Genomic DNA, 18,738 nt, shown 5'->3' on the forward strand with positions numbered 1-18,738 from the left:
TTGGGTGTATGTAATTGTCGATTGTTATATTAATGTTCCAAGTCCGATGTAAAGGTCGATGTGCTGTTTTCAGAGTAATGCAAAATAAATAAATAAATAATTCTAGCTGAGCTATATGTGCAGACTCTCCATAACATCACTCTCCACTCTGCATGTGTCATTGCATAGACCTTGACTAACAATTTGTTCTGGTGAATGAAAAGTTTCAATGCAGTGTATTGTTCTTTGCTTGTTCCTTCCATTATTGCCATAGGGCAACTGAACATGTTTGAACTTGCCATGGCTACCTCTGATACAGTACTGGAGTCAAATCAGCAAATCTTGTACGACATAACTTACACATTAATACATGAACATTAATGTGACTGTATAACAAAATAAAAAATGTATGATTACTCTAATTGGCCAGGACTCATATATTTCTTTCTTTTAGTTACCTCATACTGCTGTGGCACAATGCTTACCCTTCCCCTCTCTTAACCCAAACAGATCTTCCCCTATGCAATCAATAGCCTTCTTCTTAATCTTTTAGTTGATGATCCCAATTGCTTAGTTAGCTCCTTGTGAAATCAAACTAATGATGCTTAGTTCACGTGTACTGCCCTGCCCTTTTTTGGAATAGGAATTAATACTCATCCAATGTCGTCTGTATGCTAACTTTCTCCCTCATATACCCTGCAAATGAGCCTGTGAAAATGTTTCCTTCCAATTATTCCTGAACGTCTGCATTTATAAGAAATGATCCTTGATGAAAGGGATATTATCTAGCCCCTTAGAATTTTTCCTATCAATTTTCCTAAATGCTGTATCTAACTGTAAATATTCCTGGACCAAAGCTATCCTCATTGACTTCATATTCTCTTTCTATATCTAAACTCAGTGACCTAATATCTTTACCATATATATTTCTTTTATTTTTTCTCTGCTCGTACCTAAATCTTATTTGTTTCAATTAATACTTTTCCTTTAGAGCGTACCCATTTTCACTGTAGTGTCTGTAACCTCTCCATATCCTCACACTGTTTCTTTCTGGTAGTGTCCTTTACCCTATTAGTTTCTCAGCTTAGTTTATTAGCTCATTAATAAATATATGCCTTATTAAATAGAAAGACAAGTACGAAATTTTAGATACTTCTTAATGAACAAGATATTTTACTGTGATAGTTTGACTTTTAACTGCCAAGCACAGTTATCAACCCAAAGGTTGGTTTGATAGGTGAGGGTAGAGCCTAGTGCTAAGCTCAATGATATGTGAATTTCACGCATTAAGGTAGGAAGGCCAGTTCATTTCCCTGTGCCGCCTATGGTTGCCTTGGAAGATTTGATATCTGAAAAATGACACAGCTTGGGTGAAGCTGAGGGTGCCCATAGGTGTCTTGGAGATTGAACCTGGGCCCTCTGGTCAGTAGTCCAACACTCTCTACCCACTGGACTACCATTTGATTGATTCCCTAATTTGAATCGATGTTTGCTAAAAAATACCCTACAATTGATGTGGGAAAACAGATAAAAGATGAAAACAAAGGTATTTACAATTGCAAGAGATGCATTATCTTGGGTTTCACTGCACTTGTTCTTTCTGAGCTGAAAATTTTCATGTGTAGCAGGAGCACTGGTAAAAATGTTGTCATTGCGGAAGCAATCAATGCTATGGAACTTGAGATAATGCAGCCTACACCCTATGCATGTCATCAAAGCCTTTGAAGCTAGTTTAGAATATTATTAATTTTTTAACAAAAAGCATCAATTCTATGGTGACAATAATGCTAACTAAAAGGAAATACTCTGATGTGGCAGTACATAAAATTTACCTCCTAATGGTGGAGTATGGGCACCAGTATGTTGTTTATCAAAATATTCTCTTCGGAAGGTATGCTAGCTAACTATATGGTGAAAATGGGCCTACAGTATTATTAGTTTTTGGTTTTGCATATGGCATGCCTTTGAAATTTGCTAAAACTGTCTGGTAGAATGTCATAAACATTGGCAGGAAATGCATGTAAACATTCTTACAGAAAACATCTTTAAATTTCTCTTGGTGCAGGGTTATAATTTACATTTATTGTTTATTTAAAATTGTTTTATTGATTTTTTTGACTTCTGGACAAAACCAGTACCTTTTTCCAAAATATTTAAAACAATTATGTCTAAATTAATTTATTATTATTTTTTAATTGAACTTAATGTTGTTACAATACAAAACACTTTAAGCAATCAACTTGAAAAACTCCACCTCTCTTCTGGAGAAGTTGAATGGTATTGGGCTTTTTGGTCTACATCTACCTGAAGTAATTGTTCTATATGCTACCTTAAAAATAGTGACAGTAAATTATAATAATTTATAATAAAATTTGGAATTACAAAATGTTTTATTTGTCAGTAGTTCAGCCAAGTCAAACTTAAAACAGCAGCTTTTAAAAATATTATTAGAACAATTAATGTCAACCGAATCTAGAATCGCCAAGATCATTATTGATGATATTTTAGCCAGCACTTAAATTATTCCAATGCTAGTGAGGTCATGTATGAATCCTCTTACCAGCTTTTTTTAGAAATAAAAATTTACCAAAAGCCTATGTCCTTTATGTGACAGCTTTGCAATAAGGTATGGCGTAGCACTGAAAAAGATAATAACTCTTTATTAACTGTAAGACTTGGTCAGCTTCTCTAGAAATTAGTTGACCATGGTAATGTTTTACTTAGTGAATTTAAAGAAATTAGCATGAGCTCTATTAATGGCCGTGAATTCTCCACTCCATAACTCTATTTTACAAATTCTGTCTTTTATGAATAGAATGCTGAATGATTTATGCAGAAAAGTATAATTATGTGGACATTTGAACTCCATTAATATGTATGTAAATGTAGAAACAATTTTCCAAAATCAGGATTGGGTGATGGGCAAGCTTTATCATTGAGTCAAAGATTTCTGCTTAAACTTATGTCTAAATAAAACTTAAATTTATGCTAAAAACGTGTCTTTAAACAATGACATTTGCATGAGTATGCAAAATATTTCATTAATATAATAGGAATTATCTGCAATGAACAGGTATCCCCAAAAGTTATATTTGATTAGAGCTTATAATTAATGATTTGTTTTAAAACTAATATTTACTATGCATGTTCATGCTTTTAAACTAGATCACAATAATATATTGATTTCAAATTCATATTTTCAATTATCTCTTTGTTAGATCCATTTAATATAATAATTTCTCATTGTTCACATTGACTGAATTTATTATTTGCTGAAACACTTCAAAATGCTAGTGTGCATGCTATTCACCAGGAATATACTTTCACTGTAATTTTTTCACAGAAGGAGTGTTTAACCAAGAGTGAAGTTATCTTTTCTATTTCCATTTCTAAAATCTTTTCCTTAGTTAGTATTTGATTATCCATATACTAGTGCAAAAACTGGTACCTAGTACATAAGTGTTTTCATAATTGTAAGGAATCTCCATGCTGTGAATTATAACTTGTAATGATACCTAGTACATTGATGTTTCCTGACTTACTTAATGAATTTGCGTTATCATGATGTAATGTTGTCTACTAGACTGATGTGAATTGAGTGCACTATGATTGAGAGATTCACCTCCAATTAAGTCTTGCACAATGAAACAGACTGCTTAATGTAACTTTGAAAGGAATACTCATTGGATAGAGTTTAATATTTTGTAAGATTTTTTAATATGTGGTTTACCATTTACCAAAACAGTTACTGTAAAAACTCTAGTACGTGCTATTCTTGAGAATAAACTTGCTTCAACCTAAATCATGGTCAGCTCTAAATGAGAATTATGTACTAATCAATCTAGTTGGAAATACATGTTTGTATTAAAATATCTTTCATAAGAAATAATACCAGAGTAAAAGTTAAATTATTTTGCTTGTGATTGTTCTAAATCACCCAAAATTTGGAGGGGTGATTTGGTATCTATTTCTGCTATTGATTCCTTCTTAAGGGTAAGATTACTGAGGAAACTCTTCACAAAGCAGAATTAGTAGGTACCATTTAGGTAATACGTGGGTATTTATACTAATTTTGACTTCTCTGAATTCAGCTGCAATCAGGGATTCTAGTACCCTCAAGCAATGGGTTATTGACCAAATGTTTTTCTTCCTCTTTCTGAGTTTTTAATGACTTTTTGTGTGATTCTCCCTTTGCAAGCCTGGAATGAAACAGCATATTTCAGGAAGTGAGAAGAATGCATACTGACTGCATTCCCATAATTATCACGATAAAACTGAAACAGTATTGAATGTCTTTCTCGCCATCTGCTAGATTCCAGTAATGCCCCCCAAGTGTATTAACAACACCAGATGTCCCATGGAAATTTCACCCCACTCCTATAAAACACATCACAGAAATCAGTTAAGCGATGGTTAAACAGAACTACTACGTTTCTATTATAACAGTAAATCTTAAGTTTACATAAATGTAGAAATCAAGGGATAAATCAATCCCATGTTGGCTGTTTTATTTGTCCTGTCAGTAATTACTCAAGAAGATGATGCCAAAAAGCCGTTTTCATTGGAACACCTTGAACTGAAATATCTTATGTGTCAAGGGAAAAATTTGTTCTCCAACAGAACATCACATTAAAGGAGAAGGATCTATTGGTCAACTGAAAATGAAAAAAATTAGGTCAAATGAAAGGAAGGATGTGGGCATAATAAACTACAATTAATAAAAACATGGCAGTCTTGGGTACTGCCGACGGAAATGAAAAGTTGATCTGAATATATGACCCAGCTACTTTTGGGTTGAATTGATATTTAGGAAATTCGATTCTCTCAACTATTCCATCAGCCCCCACCCCTGTAGCAGTTGACCTTTTCAAACGATTTCTCAAGATCGTGGAAAATTATATATATTCAGACACACAAACGTGCAGCTGCAATCGCATGGGCAGCAGCGTATACACACGTAACCTGGTGTAAGTGTAAGAGAGGGGGTCGTCACTGTAGTTGCACTGGGAAGCGCAGCGGCATGGACTCAGCTTTGAAACCCCCCTCTCTTATGTCATGTTATAATGTACAAAACTATGTATTTATTTGAAAACTGTAAGTAAAATAATTAATGCAACACAGATGATATATATTATATATATATATATATATATATATATATATAATAATATACCTATTATATATATATATATAATAGGTATATTATTTATATATATATATATATATATATATATATATATATATATATATATATATATATATATATGTTTATATATGAGGGGGGACCCAAAAGTAATGGAAATTGGGCTACCGTGAGGAGCAAAAGTGAGGGAAGCCTTTGTTCAGCCTGTCATACGTCAGGCTCACACCACCTGCATCAGTATATGTAGTGCCTTCGCTGTGACTGGATCAGTCCGTCTATGAGAGCTGTTTCAGTGAAACAACTTTTTTCATTTTGGCAAAAAACGTGATGGCGGATTATCAAGAGCAACACGCTGCAGTGAAATTTAGTTTCCTGTTGGGGAAATCGGCCGCGGAAACTATTGTAATGCTCAAGACTGCTTATGGGGAAGTTGCCCTAAGCAAAACCAGAGTCTACGAGTGGTTTACACGTTTTAAAAATTGTGAAATGTCAATTGAAGACCAACCCCGTTCAGGCTGCCCTTCAACATCAAGAACTAACGAAAGCATCGACAAAATCAATGCCCTCATTCATGAAGACCGTCGCAGAACCATTGATCTACTCTATGAGATGTCTGGAGTGTCATGGAGTTCAATTCAGAGGATTCTTGAGCATATCTTTGGCACACAGGCAACTGGTTTTTCCATCATGACAATGCGCCGGCTCATACCGCCATCTCTGTGATGCAGTTTTTGACTGAAAACGGCATGACATCGATTGTCCAGCCCCCTTACTCCCCAGATTTAGCTCCCTGTGACTTCTTTTTGTTCCCCAGACTCAAAAGGGACATAAAAGGAAAGTTTTTTGACACTCTGGAGGAGGTAAAACAAAAATGGCTAGAAGGCCCAAGGGACATCCCGATAAATGAATTTCAAAAATGTTTCGAACAATGGAAGCATCGTTTGGAAAAGTGCATTGTGGTCAATGGAGAATACTTTGAGGGTGAACAAAATTTAATGTAAATATATTGAGAACTAAAGAATCTACAATAACATTCCTGTTATTTGTGGGTCCCCCTCGTATATGCATACCAATACACTAATATATTTTTCATATTAATTGGTTAAGCCGGAATTCATGCATAGTGACAATTCCAGGTATTTATTTACAGAAGAAAACATCTTATTTTTTAATAGGTTGAGCAGCTTTTTCTTGAAAATAGGTACTTAATAACATATTAATGATGGATGCAAGAGACGGACGGAATATGTGATGGAACTACAAAGATGGTGTTGTTCATAATACAAAGCTAATTCACATTTTACTTCTAAGTCTCTATCCACTATCTGAATGTATACGTATATTTCTTCATATTAGGAGTAAAAAAATTGAGCTTGAAATAGGGCTGCCAGAAAATGAAGCTTAGTTATGTTGTTAAGCCTTTATAACTGAAATATGTTGAACTGTCTCCATATTTTAACAAGTCAGGGCAAATCAATGAAAGTCAAAATACAGTCACTAGTTGAGATTGTACATTGCACAGAAAGGTGTTAGTCAATTTTTAATGCTTATGGATAATTTATTTCTTTACAATATAGACCATAGACACTGAACAGCTAGCCGGTTTCAAAATTCAATCCTTGTGAACTACAGTATCATACTAAGGATACAAAGCACTGTATGTGTATAATGTGCTGCTGAAAACGGGGTCAGTTCTCCCATAAGGGTGTAGGGAGCAGTTTTTCAGCTTATAAGTCCATGCCATGGAATGTATGAAACTCCCTAACTCGCAACTTTGAAAGAGCTGACCCTGAGGCATGGGTGCCGAAAGGGAAGAGAACTAAATTATGGACATACCCACCTCTGCCCCTTGCTGTGGGGCCACAGAGTATATTCAGCTAAGATTGCCAAATCCTGGACATGAGTAGATATCCTGCACCTAAGTTTGGAAAACTATCTGTGTTTCACTTATGATTTCCATTTAATGTTTACCCACTGCTAAAGCCTGAGATCTGATGGCAAAGAAAATTATGGTAAAATTCATCCTGTAAATTTGAGTGCATATGCATTCCAAAGACACAAATTTCAAAGAATAGAAAATATTTTTGGCAGATAACATTTTGAATTGAAGTCCCAATTGCAGATGCATATATACAGGGTACATATGCATCCACATTACTGTTTCGAGATACTGACAGGTGAATACTAGGAATAAAATAATTTTTAATTGGTTTGAAGTTTCCTGAACTACTTAGTAATATGAAACCATGTTGTTATTACAGACATTTTTCACAAAATGGACATGTAGGTCTTTAAAGGCACTAATGTCAATTCAATACTAGAGGTGCGCATTTTTTCTTCTCCAACCATACTAATCAGAGTTGGGATAACAGTACAGTGCAAACCAAAAATAATGTGGTCTACGAGTATTGCATCTTAATTCAGCCTCATTTTTAAGAATAAGTTTGCACCAATGATTAATTGATTTATCAATTAATGTTTCTTCAATATCACACATGCTGCCAGCTATTTATTAATGTCTTCTTGCAGTTACTTAATACATTTCTCTGGGCATGACTAAGCTTATATTTTTTGCTACTTCTGCATGCTAAAATCATGGAAATAAGCTAACACTTGACCAATTAGAGCATAGTGAAAATGTGGGTGTAGATTCATAATCCATTTTATTTTTGGGTTTGCACTGTATTAGCCTTCCATGCCTTCAGTGATATTAATACACTTTTGCTTTGACTAATTTTTACTAATGCTATTTCTGTTTTCAATTAATTATGCTAGCAATCGTTGCTCCAACCTCATCAAAACAAATTTACATGTCATTTAAGGAGTCTTCTTTTCCTTTTTTATCTTTGTGTTAACCACTAACTCTGTTAAATTATTTCTCAAATGATAGTATGAGTGCTTCTAATAGCATATCGGTGAACTTAAAGGAGACTAATAAAATTTTTCATTCAATCTTCAACACACATATTTTACATATTATCCCTGAAGCTATTTACCAAAAGAGATATTGACAATTTAATGATGAAATTGTCTATGTACAAACTGGATATACGTTACATTATGTCCTTCTCTCTTGTGGGCCTAAAAATGTACAGTCGGTGTTTTTTGTGGAGCTTTATGGGAATGGAATTGATAATTATTGCTTAAAGGTGCTTCTTTCTTTCTCGCCATCTCTGTCCCTCTTCTGAAATTCTTTCCTTGCCTCTGACCTCTTCGTACCTGCAGCCCATCTTCCTGGGTTTTCACATGAATCACTCCGATGAAGGTACTTATCATTTACCTCCTCCATCTTTTTTACTTCTGCTTTTTTATAACATGCATTTTGTAGTTGAAAGAATACAAGTTATCCTGAGTAATTTCATGGATTTAAGGTGCTAAATCCCACAGTACGAGGTGAAGTGGAACTATTACTCTGCCCATGTGGGATGTGTTGTTTCAATTGTAGAAATTACATATTCCTGCTAGTTGCTCGACTTGAACTATCTTCTTTTGTTTTGTAGTTATTACTTAGGGGCTGTCTGTATTTTATGCTGCACATATGTATCTACTTTGGCAATCTCAGACTTTCAACTTCATAATTGATCTTTAATTTCCAAACCTTAATATCAAACCTAACCCATTACCCTCCTATAATTTTTCCCATTTAATGAAACATTGTCAGCTTCTGCTATAAAGTTGGCTATTGATCTTCCAGAAATTTGAGTTGGAAAAATGTTGAGTTTTAGGAGCAAAACCAAATGGTGACTAACTCATCTAACTCTTTGTCACATCTTCTGTTCCTTTTTGGATACAATGGCAATTTTGTTGCCATCTTCCACTCTTTTGTGTGGGATGTAACATATGGACAGCCCATTTTAAATTTGCATTTTTTTCCTCGATGATCAAATTTGCAAAGGAAGACATTGCAAAATATACTTGTGCTATTTTAAGTTTAAAAATATCATGTGGTGTTATTATATTATTGACTTGATGCATGTTAATCATCATATTAATTATGATTAAGCTATGAACAGTGGGAAAGTGGATTTTGTCTGTACACCTTCCACCGCTTTCCAGTTGAGACTGTTTTAGCAACTTCGTAGCTCTGGATGAAAAATTTCATTCTTTTAGTATCTGCTAATGTAGCCCATTGAAGTATCCAAGTAAAAGAATTTCTGTTTTTGCCAGCATGATTTTAGTTTGATTACGTCACTTGCCTGAGTTAATTGTTTGCCAACCATTTGATTTGTTAAAAATGTTATGGTAAAAATATCATTGGACTATGTACATCTACTCATAATCACTGTATTATTAATGTGCATACTACATGCATTTGTGTATGTGCATGCATTGATTATACCTTATTGTATCCTTGGTGTACCCTCAAGTTGCTTATTATTGTTACATTTTCTGTAACATCCTCCTACTTTGATATTTATAAAGTAATATATCTACTAAGCACACAAATTTTTTAATATATAAAGTTAATTTCTCCTGCTCTGGGGTTAAATTTTAAAAGTCATTACTGCACTATTTAATACTTAAAATTCATTTCATTTGCTTTAAATTTTTTTAAACATGTTTGTAATGTGTTGTGTATTGTGTTGCTAAATTTCAAATATAAAATGCACTATTATTACATATCCTGTTTTGTTGATTAAAGTCCTTGTGTATCATGTTGCATTGAAAAATAAAACTTATTTCTACTCACTTCTATTTTGTTTTTTTAATGTATGTATTCACGCATACAAATTTCTGAAACCGTATTTTGGAAATGCAATACTATGAACACATTATTATTCTGCATTTCAGAACATAATTTTCTTTGGAAATGAATGTGCTGCCCTCAAGTAAATATAATAGCTGTCTCATGATTTTTTGGTTCTGAGGAGTTCGTGGGATATTAAAATGTATGTGACCAGAGCAGTATGATCTATGATAATTAGTATTCCTGTTATTATCTAACCTGAATGCAAGGGATATTAGTTGAACACTTTTATTCGTGCCATCTTGCTGAGCTAACTATTGCATAAATCAAATGTCAATACATTCTGAATGAAAAATAATCTGATATTATTTTTTTTTGCAGCCTGTGTTCCTTAAGTTTGGATTGGTGACTGGTGCAGGTTGGTTACACTTTTTTTCAACTCATGTACCTAGTAAGTCATAGAGAATGAGGGAACTGAAGTGCTCTGAGTACACTTAAGAGTTAAAGTTTTAGAGAAAGGAGGGCACAACTTATTGAAAATGGTATTTCTTCACAAAATGCATTCCATATAAACCCATTCCCACCCACCATGGCACCTTTTGACCCAGATATTACCACTGAAAAATAGGCATATGAGTTCAAGCCCCTTATCTCCCTGCCCTTTTTAAAGTTGCCATGTACGAGGGTCATCCGGAAAGTAGTACCCGTTCGTGAAATAAAGACACAAAAGTAAATATTAACAAACATAAAAAATTTTATTTGAAAGAGGATACTTTAAACTACTTCTCAACCTAATCTCCAAGCAAATTAAGGCATTTGTCATAACGTGTGACAAGTTTCTGTATTCCTGCTGCATAGTCCTTCGCCGCCAGCTCATTGAGATACGCGAGGGACCCATCTTGCACAAATTTTTGCATAATGCAGATGGTGTTTAACAATTTCATGAACAATTGTTCGAGAAACATTGGGAAAATGCTCACAGATGTCATCAATTGTGACGCGCCGATCGTTCCTCACGAATTCGTCAACTGAGCTCACCAGTTGGTCTGTAATGACAGACGGTCTCCCCGAACGCTCATCGTCGTGTGTGTTCCCCCTCCCCATGTTGAAGTTGCGACACCACCGCCGAACAGACGACTCGTCCATTACATTGTCTCCATACACCTCCTTTAATTGGCGATGAATATCACATGGGCGAACGTTTCTTGCATTGAGGAATTTAATCACTGCCCTCACTTCACAACTGGCGGCGTTCTCAATTTTTTTAAACATTGTAAACAATCACAGAAACAACACAGGCAATGCTAGCGTCACGCAACTTGGCTCAGAGAAGGCAGACAAGCCACTGAAGCTATCTGACCTCGTCCAGCGGCTACTCGCGTCGTCAGCACTTCATGCGGCACGAACGGGTACTACTTTCCGGATGACCCTCGTATATGAGTCAACTTCCCCCCCTGTCTCAAGAGTCCTGGAGCACATCAAGAGGTGTGAGTGGGGAGTGTATTGCTTGCCTGCTTTACAAGGCCATCAGGCACTATCTGGTGCACTCGTACCAATATAATGTTATTCCACCAAAATTTATATTTTCATGACCTAGGTTGCAACATTTAGTGTCATTTTTAGCTGAAAATGTGACACCTAAGTAGTTATAAGGATAAAATTGTTTGTGGAATTACAAATGCTTTCTTTCTTCCCTTATCTCGCAAGAAAAACAGTTCATATGTAAGCCCAGGGAACTTATTGAAGTAATTTTATTAAAGCAAATAATTCCACTCACTAAGAGCCCACAGTTTTGTCATAATCAGTTGTAATAAAATACAACCTATTATGTTCAAGATCACAGAAGCAAGCAACTCTATATTCATGTGACATTATAGTGATGAGCTTAATAATAACAATCTGTGCTACAGAATTCATCAATTGAATAATAAATATACATAAATATGTATAATGGAGTCAAAATACATAGTCCTGGCCTTTTTTGGGTGTTTTACAATACCATATTTTTCCTTACCCTACATAAAGATCAATCACGACCATTTTATCTTTGAAATCAATTTCCGGATCATCTTAATTTTTTCAATTAAATAAACTATTTTAAGTAAATTCTGCAAAAATCCTTAAAAAAAATCGTTGTGTAAGATTTCTGTATCTTCCATGTCCCACAATTTACTTGGCTGATCCCAGATGGTTCTCTTGCTGATCTCCCTGGTTTGGCCATTGGATTTAATGGCCAGCCAGTATTGAACTTGATTGAAACCTTTACACTTGAATAATTGAATTCCTTTAAAGAATATGCACTTCATTTTGTTTGCAGGCATGCAAAGTCATATTGAACCATTCCAGATAGGTTGGTAGCCAAGGAAATTTATTTGGAAATTGAATGTACATTTTGTAATTCGCTATATAATTTTCTCATTTATTTTTATTCTAGGTGTTCTATCATCACTAATTTGTTCCAAAAGTCCATGCAACTCAATTGATGCTAAAATATCCTGCCCTGTCTCTTCTCCAAGAGGGGATATCAATGTTGTTTCAAATACCATCACAAGATATATACACATCAAGCATTCAGATTCGCCTGTAAGAATATTTAAGGAGACAACAGTATAAGGTGGTGATTAGTTGACTTATGTCCTTAATATAAACAAATTCAAGTTTTCTGCCATAGTTAATATTATAACTAATGGTTGTCTTCTTTTAATCCAATTGATTGGTGAATATCTATGGCCACCTGTTTAATTTATCGAGGCATATGTGCTGCAGCTTGTCTCATTGTTGTGTTACTAGGTGTTGTATACTGTATAATTGTTGTAGTCATTTACTGTTTTTTGTTGATTTTTCCATTCTTAAGCTCCATGCAATCTACACAATAGCACTTGCTAGACTTGAATAGTGCTCTTTTCATCCAGCATAGGAGTGTTAACCATTCAGGTAATCATATTACGTTTTGCTTCATTTGTAATTACATATAATTCTCCATAACATTTGAAATCTCTGGGTGTTCTAATTTTTAGAATTGTTAATAAGTGAGAATCTCATACCAAGTAAAGTAGATATTTTTTCTTGTCGGGGTATGTTGTGTTGTTAATATATGATGTCAGATTAGACTCTCTCTAATATAAATAGAATCAACAAAAGGGTAGAGCTGGTCCTCATTAGTTTAACATAGGCACAACTGCAATATATTGTCCAAATGTATGCCAAAGAAAACAATAACTTTTTCACATTATACATATGTAGTGAAATTTATAATCAGCCGCAGTTATCGTACACTGCTATGTGCCCCGAACTATAAACACACATTTTAGAGAGGGACGATATTTATCAATTGACAACTTTGCAGAAAAGATTTAATAGTATTTATTTTTAGGTACATTTTGCCATCCTAATGTGGATTACTTTATATACTTTACAGAGCAAAGTTACTCATTTTTCCTAAATTCATCCACTTCGTAACCTCATTAAAATGTATTTTTAAATTATTTATGCCACCTACAGCAATGAAATGCTGTCACTGATCAAGCAATCATCAGTTTTAGGATCGCTCGTCTATGTAAATTTGCTTGTAACCAGTGTTTTTCACTGTGCACTGTGAAACTGGCACTCATTGCAATAGAAGTTTCCAGTGAAATTTAGCTATTTTAAATACAACACCTGTGAATTTGTAGCCATATTACATAAGTGAATATTGATTTTTAAATAATGTTCGCAGTTTTCATCTTCATATGTCTAAGTTCCTTCTGTATTCAGAAGTCAGCAGAAATGTTGAATCATGAAGTTTTTTTAGCCTCGCATAGAAAATAGTTATTTTTTGGGAATTTTTTCTTCTCAAACTACACTTAACTAATCTCATAAGAGGGCAGCAGTGTAGGTACATGACTTGGGTCTCTTCATTTGATGCATTATATACCAAAAAAGTGCTCACAAACATGTAGATAGGGTAAGCATTTTAATTTAATAAAACCGTGGGAATTTTAAGTAGATTGCTATCAATTCACACATTTCAGGGTACCTTTAAGTGCTTCATGTGATTTTGGTTGAACAATATAATATACTTAGGTTTATTTTCTCTGAGAAGAAACAAGAATTATTTTAATTGGCATAATTTTATAGGGTCAGTTGGTGCTTCGTAAAATAACACACAGACAAGTGCATTACTATCACAAATAGACAAGTACAACTTTAATTTTGCATGTGGTAGCAATATTGGATTGATTTATTGTATAAATGTGAGATATTTTAACTTAAATGCTATTTGTTGTTTCAAACCATGTAGTTTATAACATTTCTTATTGACCGGTAACTCATCCGTCTTTCATTTAAAGATTGTGCATATCAAACTTGAACCATATAGGAAAAGAAATCTTGATAATAAACAGTGCCCATTAAATATGTAAACTTACAAAAAGATGACATTGCCTCTTAGATTCTGCCAAGTAACTTTGAATAGATGAATGGTGTAACATATATTTATGTATAGTGTACATTTTTAAATGTCTATAAAGTACATGAAAACTAGTTGTCTGTATTGTTCCAGATATTTAAGACAAAACTTATATGCCCTATTTTTGGTGTATTTATTCATGCAAACTGTACCTCTTTTTTTTTAAATCTGAAACAAATTTCAGATTTCTATTTCACGAAGTCAGCTGTTGATTACTAGTCATTGTTTTGTTTATAAATGCATCTACCATGTTCAAATCACAAATCAGTCATATTATAGGTCAGAATTGCCATGATATTTTGTGGTCATATGGCATTATGGTTGTATAAATAGTGCAATTTAATAAGAAATAAGTGTTAATAATGGCATGTATGCTTAAATGAAAATTACAACTTGGTAGCTTGAAGGCTAGAAACTCACAAGCTTACATAAAAATGATAGCTTTATGAAGCCTTTGCTGCTTATGTGCAGTATTTTTCTTTTAGTATACATGCAATATGTTGTGACTAAATGAAAGGTAAGGTCTATTACTTAAAAGACTCAAGAAGTTATTTATCCAAGACCTGACAAATATCATATATTCAAATGTGGACTCTAATTTAGCAATTTTAAGTACAAATGTCATATTTATTTTTCTGGCATTGCATCAGTGAAGGTTGGGTTAATTGTTAACTTTTTAGTGTATTTGGCATGTTGGGCCAATTATCGTTGTATAACAAAATGTATGCACTGTAAAAATTGGCTAATCCAACAACTGCAAAAAAAACATATTACTAAGTATCCATAGAACCAAATATCACTTGAAAAATGAATGAAAGTGCTTATGTATTACTATCAGCCTTAAAAAATCATCTCACACTGTACTCTTGTCATGTCTATGATCAAGTGTTATACAAATTTTGAGGTTTTTGAATAAATTTTATAAAATGTTGAATATTATTATTTATATTTACTCCAAAGTTGTGTACAGCTTTCCATGTCTAAATCCATTCAAGCTGAAGATATCATTAGTGAATTTTAATTCATAGCCAACTTAAGGGCGGGAAAAATTGGGACAACAATGTGGGTTATCAACCTTCAGTTTTACTTGCCCAATTCATAAGGACTGCTGTGGACTGCTTTAGTGGGTACTCAATTGAATTCACAGCACCATTTTTTATTTAGTGCCAGTGTTGTATGGTTGACAAGCAATTATTTAAATAACCCATTCTCAAATTTAAAGAGAGGTTTCTGTAAGCTTTCTGTGATCTGCGGAGAACCAAGTCAATTGTTAACCTGAAAGCACAGAGGTAACCAGGCGTCAAATATTAAATCCATACATGCTTTTAGCATATTAGTTTAATGAATCGAACCAGACAGCACAAGCAAAACAAATTCTAGCAAAATTCAATGCTTTTGCTTTGATGATATCTTGCTACATGTACGAGGGGGGTCCCATAAGTACCCAGCCTGACCTGGAGAGAAAGGTAGTTATTTGAAAAATATCACTGTATTACAAAGTAGGCAACCTATAAATCATATTTCAAGTTTGATGATGTCACGTTGTTCAGTATTTGTTGTTTGGCAGCCGTCAATAGTGAAAGTTTTCAGTGAATTTGTGAAAATAGAGAAAATTGGTCATCATCATGTGATACAATACTTTTATTTGCAAGGCCTCAGCCCAAACAATATAAAAGCTGAACTGGATTCTACTCTGGGTGAGTCTTCAACCCAATATTTTACTGTTGTAGACGAAGGAGCAGAGTTGAAACGAGACTGTATGAGCTATCAGGACGTGCATCGCATAGATCGACCAAATGAGGTGACAACTCCAGAAACGGCAAAGAAAATCTACTGAGTGATCCTGGATGATCATCGACTAAAAGTGCACGAGGTAGCAGACATAGTAGGCATATCAAGAAGTGCGGTACATCGAATATTAACCAAAAATTTGGACATGAGAAAGCTGTGTGCAAGATGGGTGCTGCGTTTGCTCACACTTGAGCAAAACCAGTGTCGTGAAGATATTTCAATCGAGTGTTTAGCAAAGTGTCACAGCTACAAAGCAGAATTTTTGCACCGTTTCATAACCATGATGAAACATGGGTCCCTTACTTCACACTCGAGACAAAAGGACAATCAAAACAATGGATTCAAAAGGGAGAATCAGTTCCAAAGAAGGTGAAGATCGTTTCATCTGCAGGCAAGGTCATGGCGTCGGTTTTTTGGGATATGCATAGGATAATTTTTATTGACCATCTTGAAAAAGGAAAAACTATCAACGGTGAGTATTATGCGAACTTATTGCAAGGTTTGAGCAAAGAAATCAAGCAAAGGTGGCCGCATTTGGCTAAGAAGAAAGTGTTGTTTCATCAAGACAATGCACCAGCTCACAAATCCACCATTGCAATGGCCAGAATTCATGAATTACAGAGATAAGTCCACTAAAAAAATCTAGTGCATACAGGATTTTTAGAAGAGCTCGAGAACCATTAAAACTATGCCATCAACCAAATTTGATTTCTGCAGGACATTATAGTATTTAATAGTACTCATGTTTATAAGTTTATCTGTTTGCAATGAGGTATATTCCATTTACAGTTGGTTTAGGTAACATGGCTGTATTTGCATGTCCTTTTTGAGTGCATATTTTAATGTTCTTTGACATATAAAAGGAGTGAAATACATGCAGCCTTTACAGAGTCATATTTTGGTATAAAAATGTGGTCTGTAATATTCACAATAATCCAAGATGTTGATAACTGACCGGCTTATTTTCAAGTAGAAATATCAATTTTACATAAAGGCATGCCTCCTGGGTCTGATACCATTTTTAATATGAGAAAAAAATACGTTATGCATTGGTGAAATACTCATCAGCCACTGACCATTGAGTTTTTTAAGTAAATATATGACCTTGGCAAGTTCTTTCCTAATCTGAGGGTGTCAAAACTCCACATTAATTAAGGTCTAGAAAAAAACCAAGTTAAACACTCATTTTCCATTGCCCCAGATTTAAAGAAAACAATAAGAGATAGAGTAATTGGAATCATGAAAATCCTGTTCATGGAGAGCCTGTAGTTTGTGATTTCATTATTTATCTTTTAAATCATAGACCTCATTAAGAACATCACCTTTAAGGGACATTCAATGTGTGAGAAACAGGCAATTGTCATCATATACCAAATTAGCATTTGAATGAATTGAAAATCATATTGAAATGTGATTGAATTTCTAGTCATTTTGCATTCTTCATTAGGAAAGTACCTCGCACAAACTCTTGTTTCCCTGACTCTTTATTCCTTCTTTATGGTACAAATTGAAAATATATTTAATACATTTGCATGGTCAAAACCCATTACACCCATAGATAGGTGCAGACACATCGAGAGACTCTTCCACCAAGGTATTGTACCTGGCTGACTGGCATTCCCAAAAATTTCTAGCATTCTTTTAGAAAAATAAAATTTTGGTAGACCATGCTGAAGGGTTCCAGGCATGCATGCATAACCAATTAAAGCCATGTGGGCAAAAAATTTCAACATGATGCTTGGCTCTATCAACTGCATATTTTTCATTATTTATCGATCACTATTCATTTAATGAACTATGAACATTTTATTTATTCCATTCATGCCCTTGATTGACCTGCTGGAGCAGCAAACCCTATACTAATTTAATCTACAAGACTGGAATTCAATCACTTTAGAACCTTAGTTCATCATCCAATTTTAGCAAACAGTTATTGATTATACACATGTTTTTAAATTTGGATGCACGCCATTTTAATAGCTCCTTTACATTGAACGGAGCAAATAATTTAAACCTGAAATTCTAATGACAATAAATAGTTACTTCTATTACATTTGAAGAAATAAAATGAAATTTGATTTCCTTATGATACATTGCAGAACCCTGAGATATAAGACTTTTCTGAAACTTGAATTTATGCCTTTAGGAGATGTTTTCTTTAGAAATCACAACATAGAATAGAAGCTTTTATTTTGGCTATTTCCACAAGAGATGAATGAATGGCTGTGGGGTTTCACATTATTTATGTATCCACTTAAGCTCTCCAGGTCGTTTCTGGATCTGCGCTTACCTGTGTAGAATGGAATACTGTTTACATGGTGTCTAGTTAATTAAAGTTTTTCAATTCTGTAACTTATCCAGGTCAAATGAAAATTTTCCAGATCTACTTATATGAAAAATATAAATTTGTTTTATTCACTCATGCAACTTGCAAGTCTTGGGTGTGTAAGTAATCCACACGACCCTAAATATTATGAAATTGTCCAATAGAACATTGGAAAAACATTTTTGTGGTAAGCATGAATGTATAATCTGTCCTAAGATGGGCAGCATCATATCTATCATGAAGCACGTCATCATGACAACAAATAAGCACAAAATGGTGAATGGATCAAGGACAAACAAAAGTTATGAGTATTACACCTATAGGTAATTTTCTGAGTTAATCTAAAACAAAAAAACACAGATAAC

At 34.1% G+C, this 18,738-nt stretch overlaps 1 protein-coding gene across 1 annotated transcript in view; it reads left to right on the plus strand.

Moving 5' to 3' along the window:
* 5PtaseI (inositol polyphosphate-5-phosphatase A) overlaps window positions 1–15,190 on the plus strand; it is a 46,622-nt gene extending 31,432 nt beyond the window's left edge. The window contains exons 14-16 of the mRNA XM_071585660.1: window positions 8,348–8,387; window positions 10,191–10,227; window positions 12,244–15,190. Coding sequence (XP_071441761.1) covers window positions 8,348–8,387; window positions 10,191–10,204 — 54 coding nt within the window. The 3' untranslated portion in view covers window positions 10,205–10,227; window positions 12,244–15,190. The remainder of the gene's footprint in view (window positions 1–8,347; window positions 8,388–10,190; window positions 10,228–12,243) is intronic.
* Window positions 15,191–18,738: the final 3,548 nt, after the last annotated feature.

The sequence above is a fragment of the Hetaerina americana genome, unplaced genomic scaffold, assembly GCF_022747635.1.
Source record: "Hetaerina americana unplaced genomic scaffold, ioHetAmer1.1.p SCAF_2, whole genome shotgun sequence".
Lineage (NCBI taxonomy): Eukaryota > Metazoa > Arthropoda > Insecta > Odonata > Calopterygidae > Hetaerina > Hetaerina americana.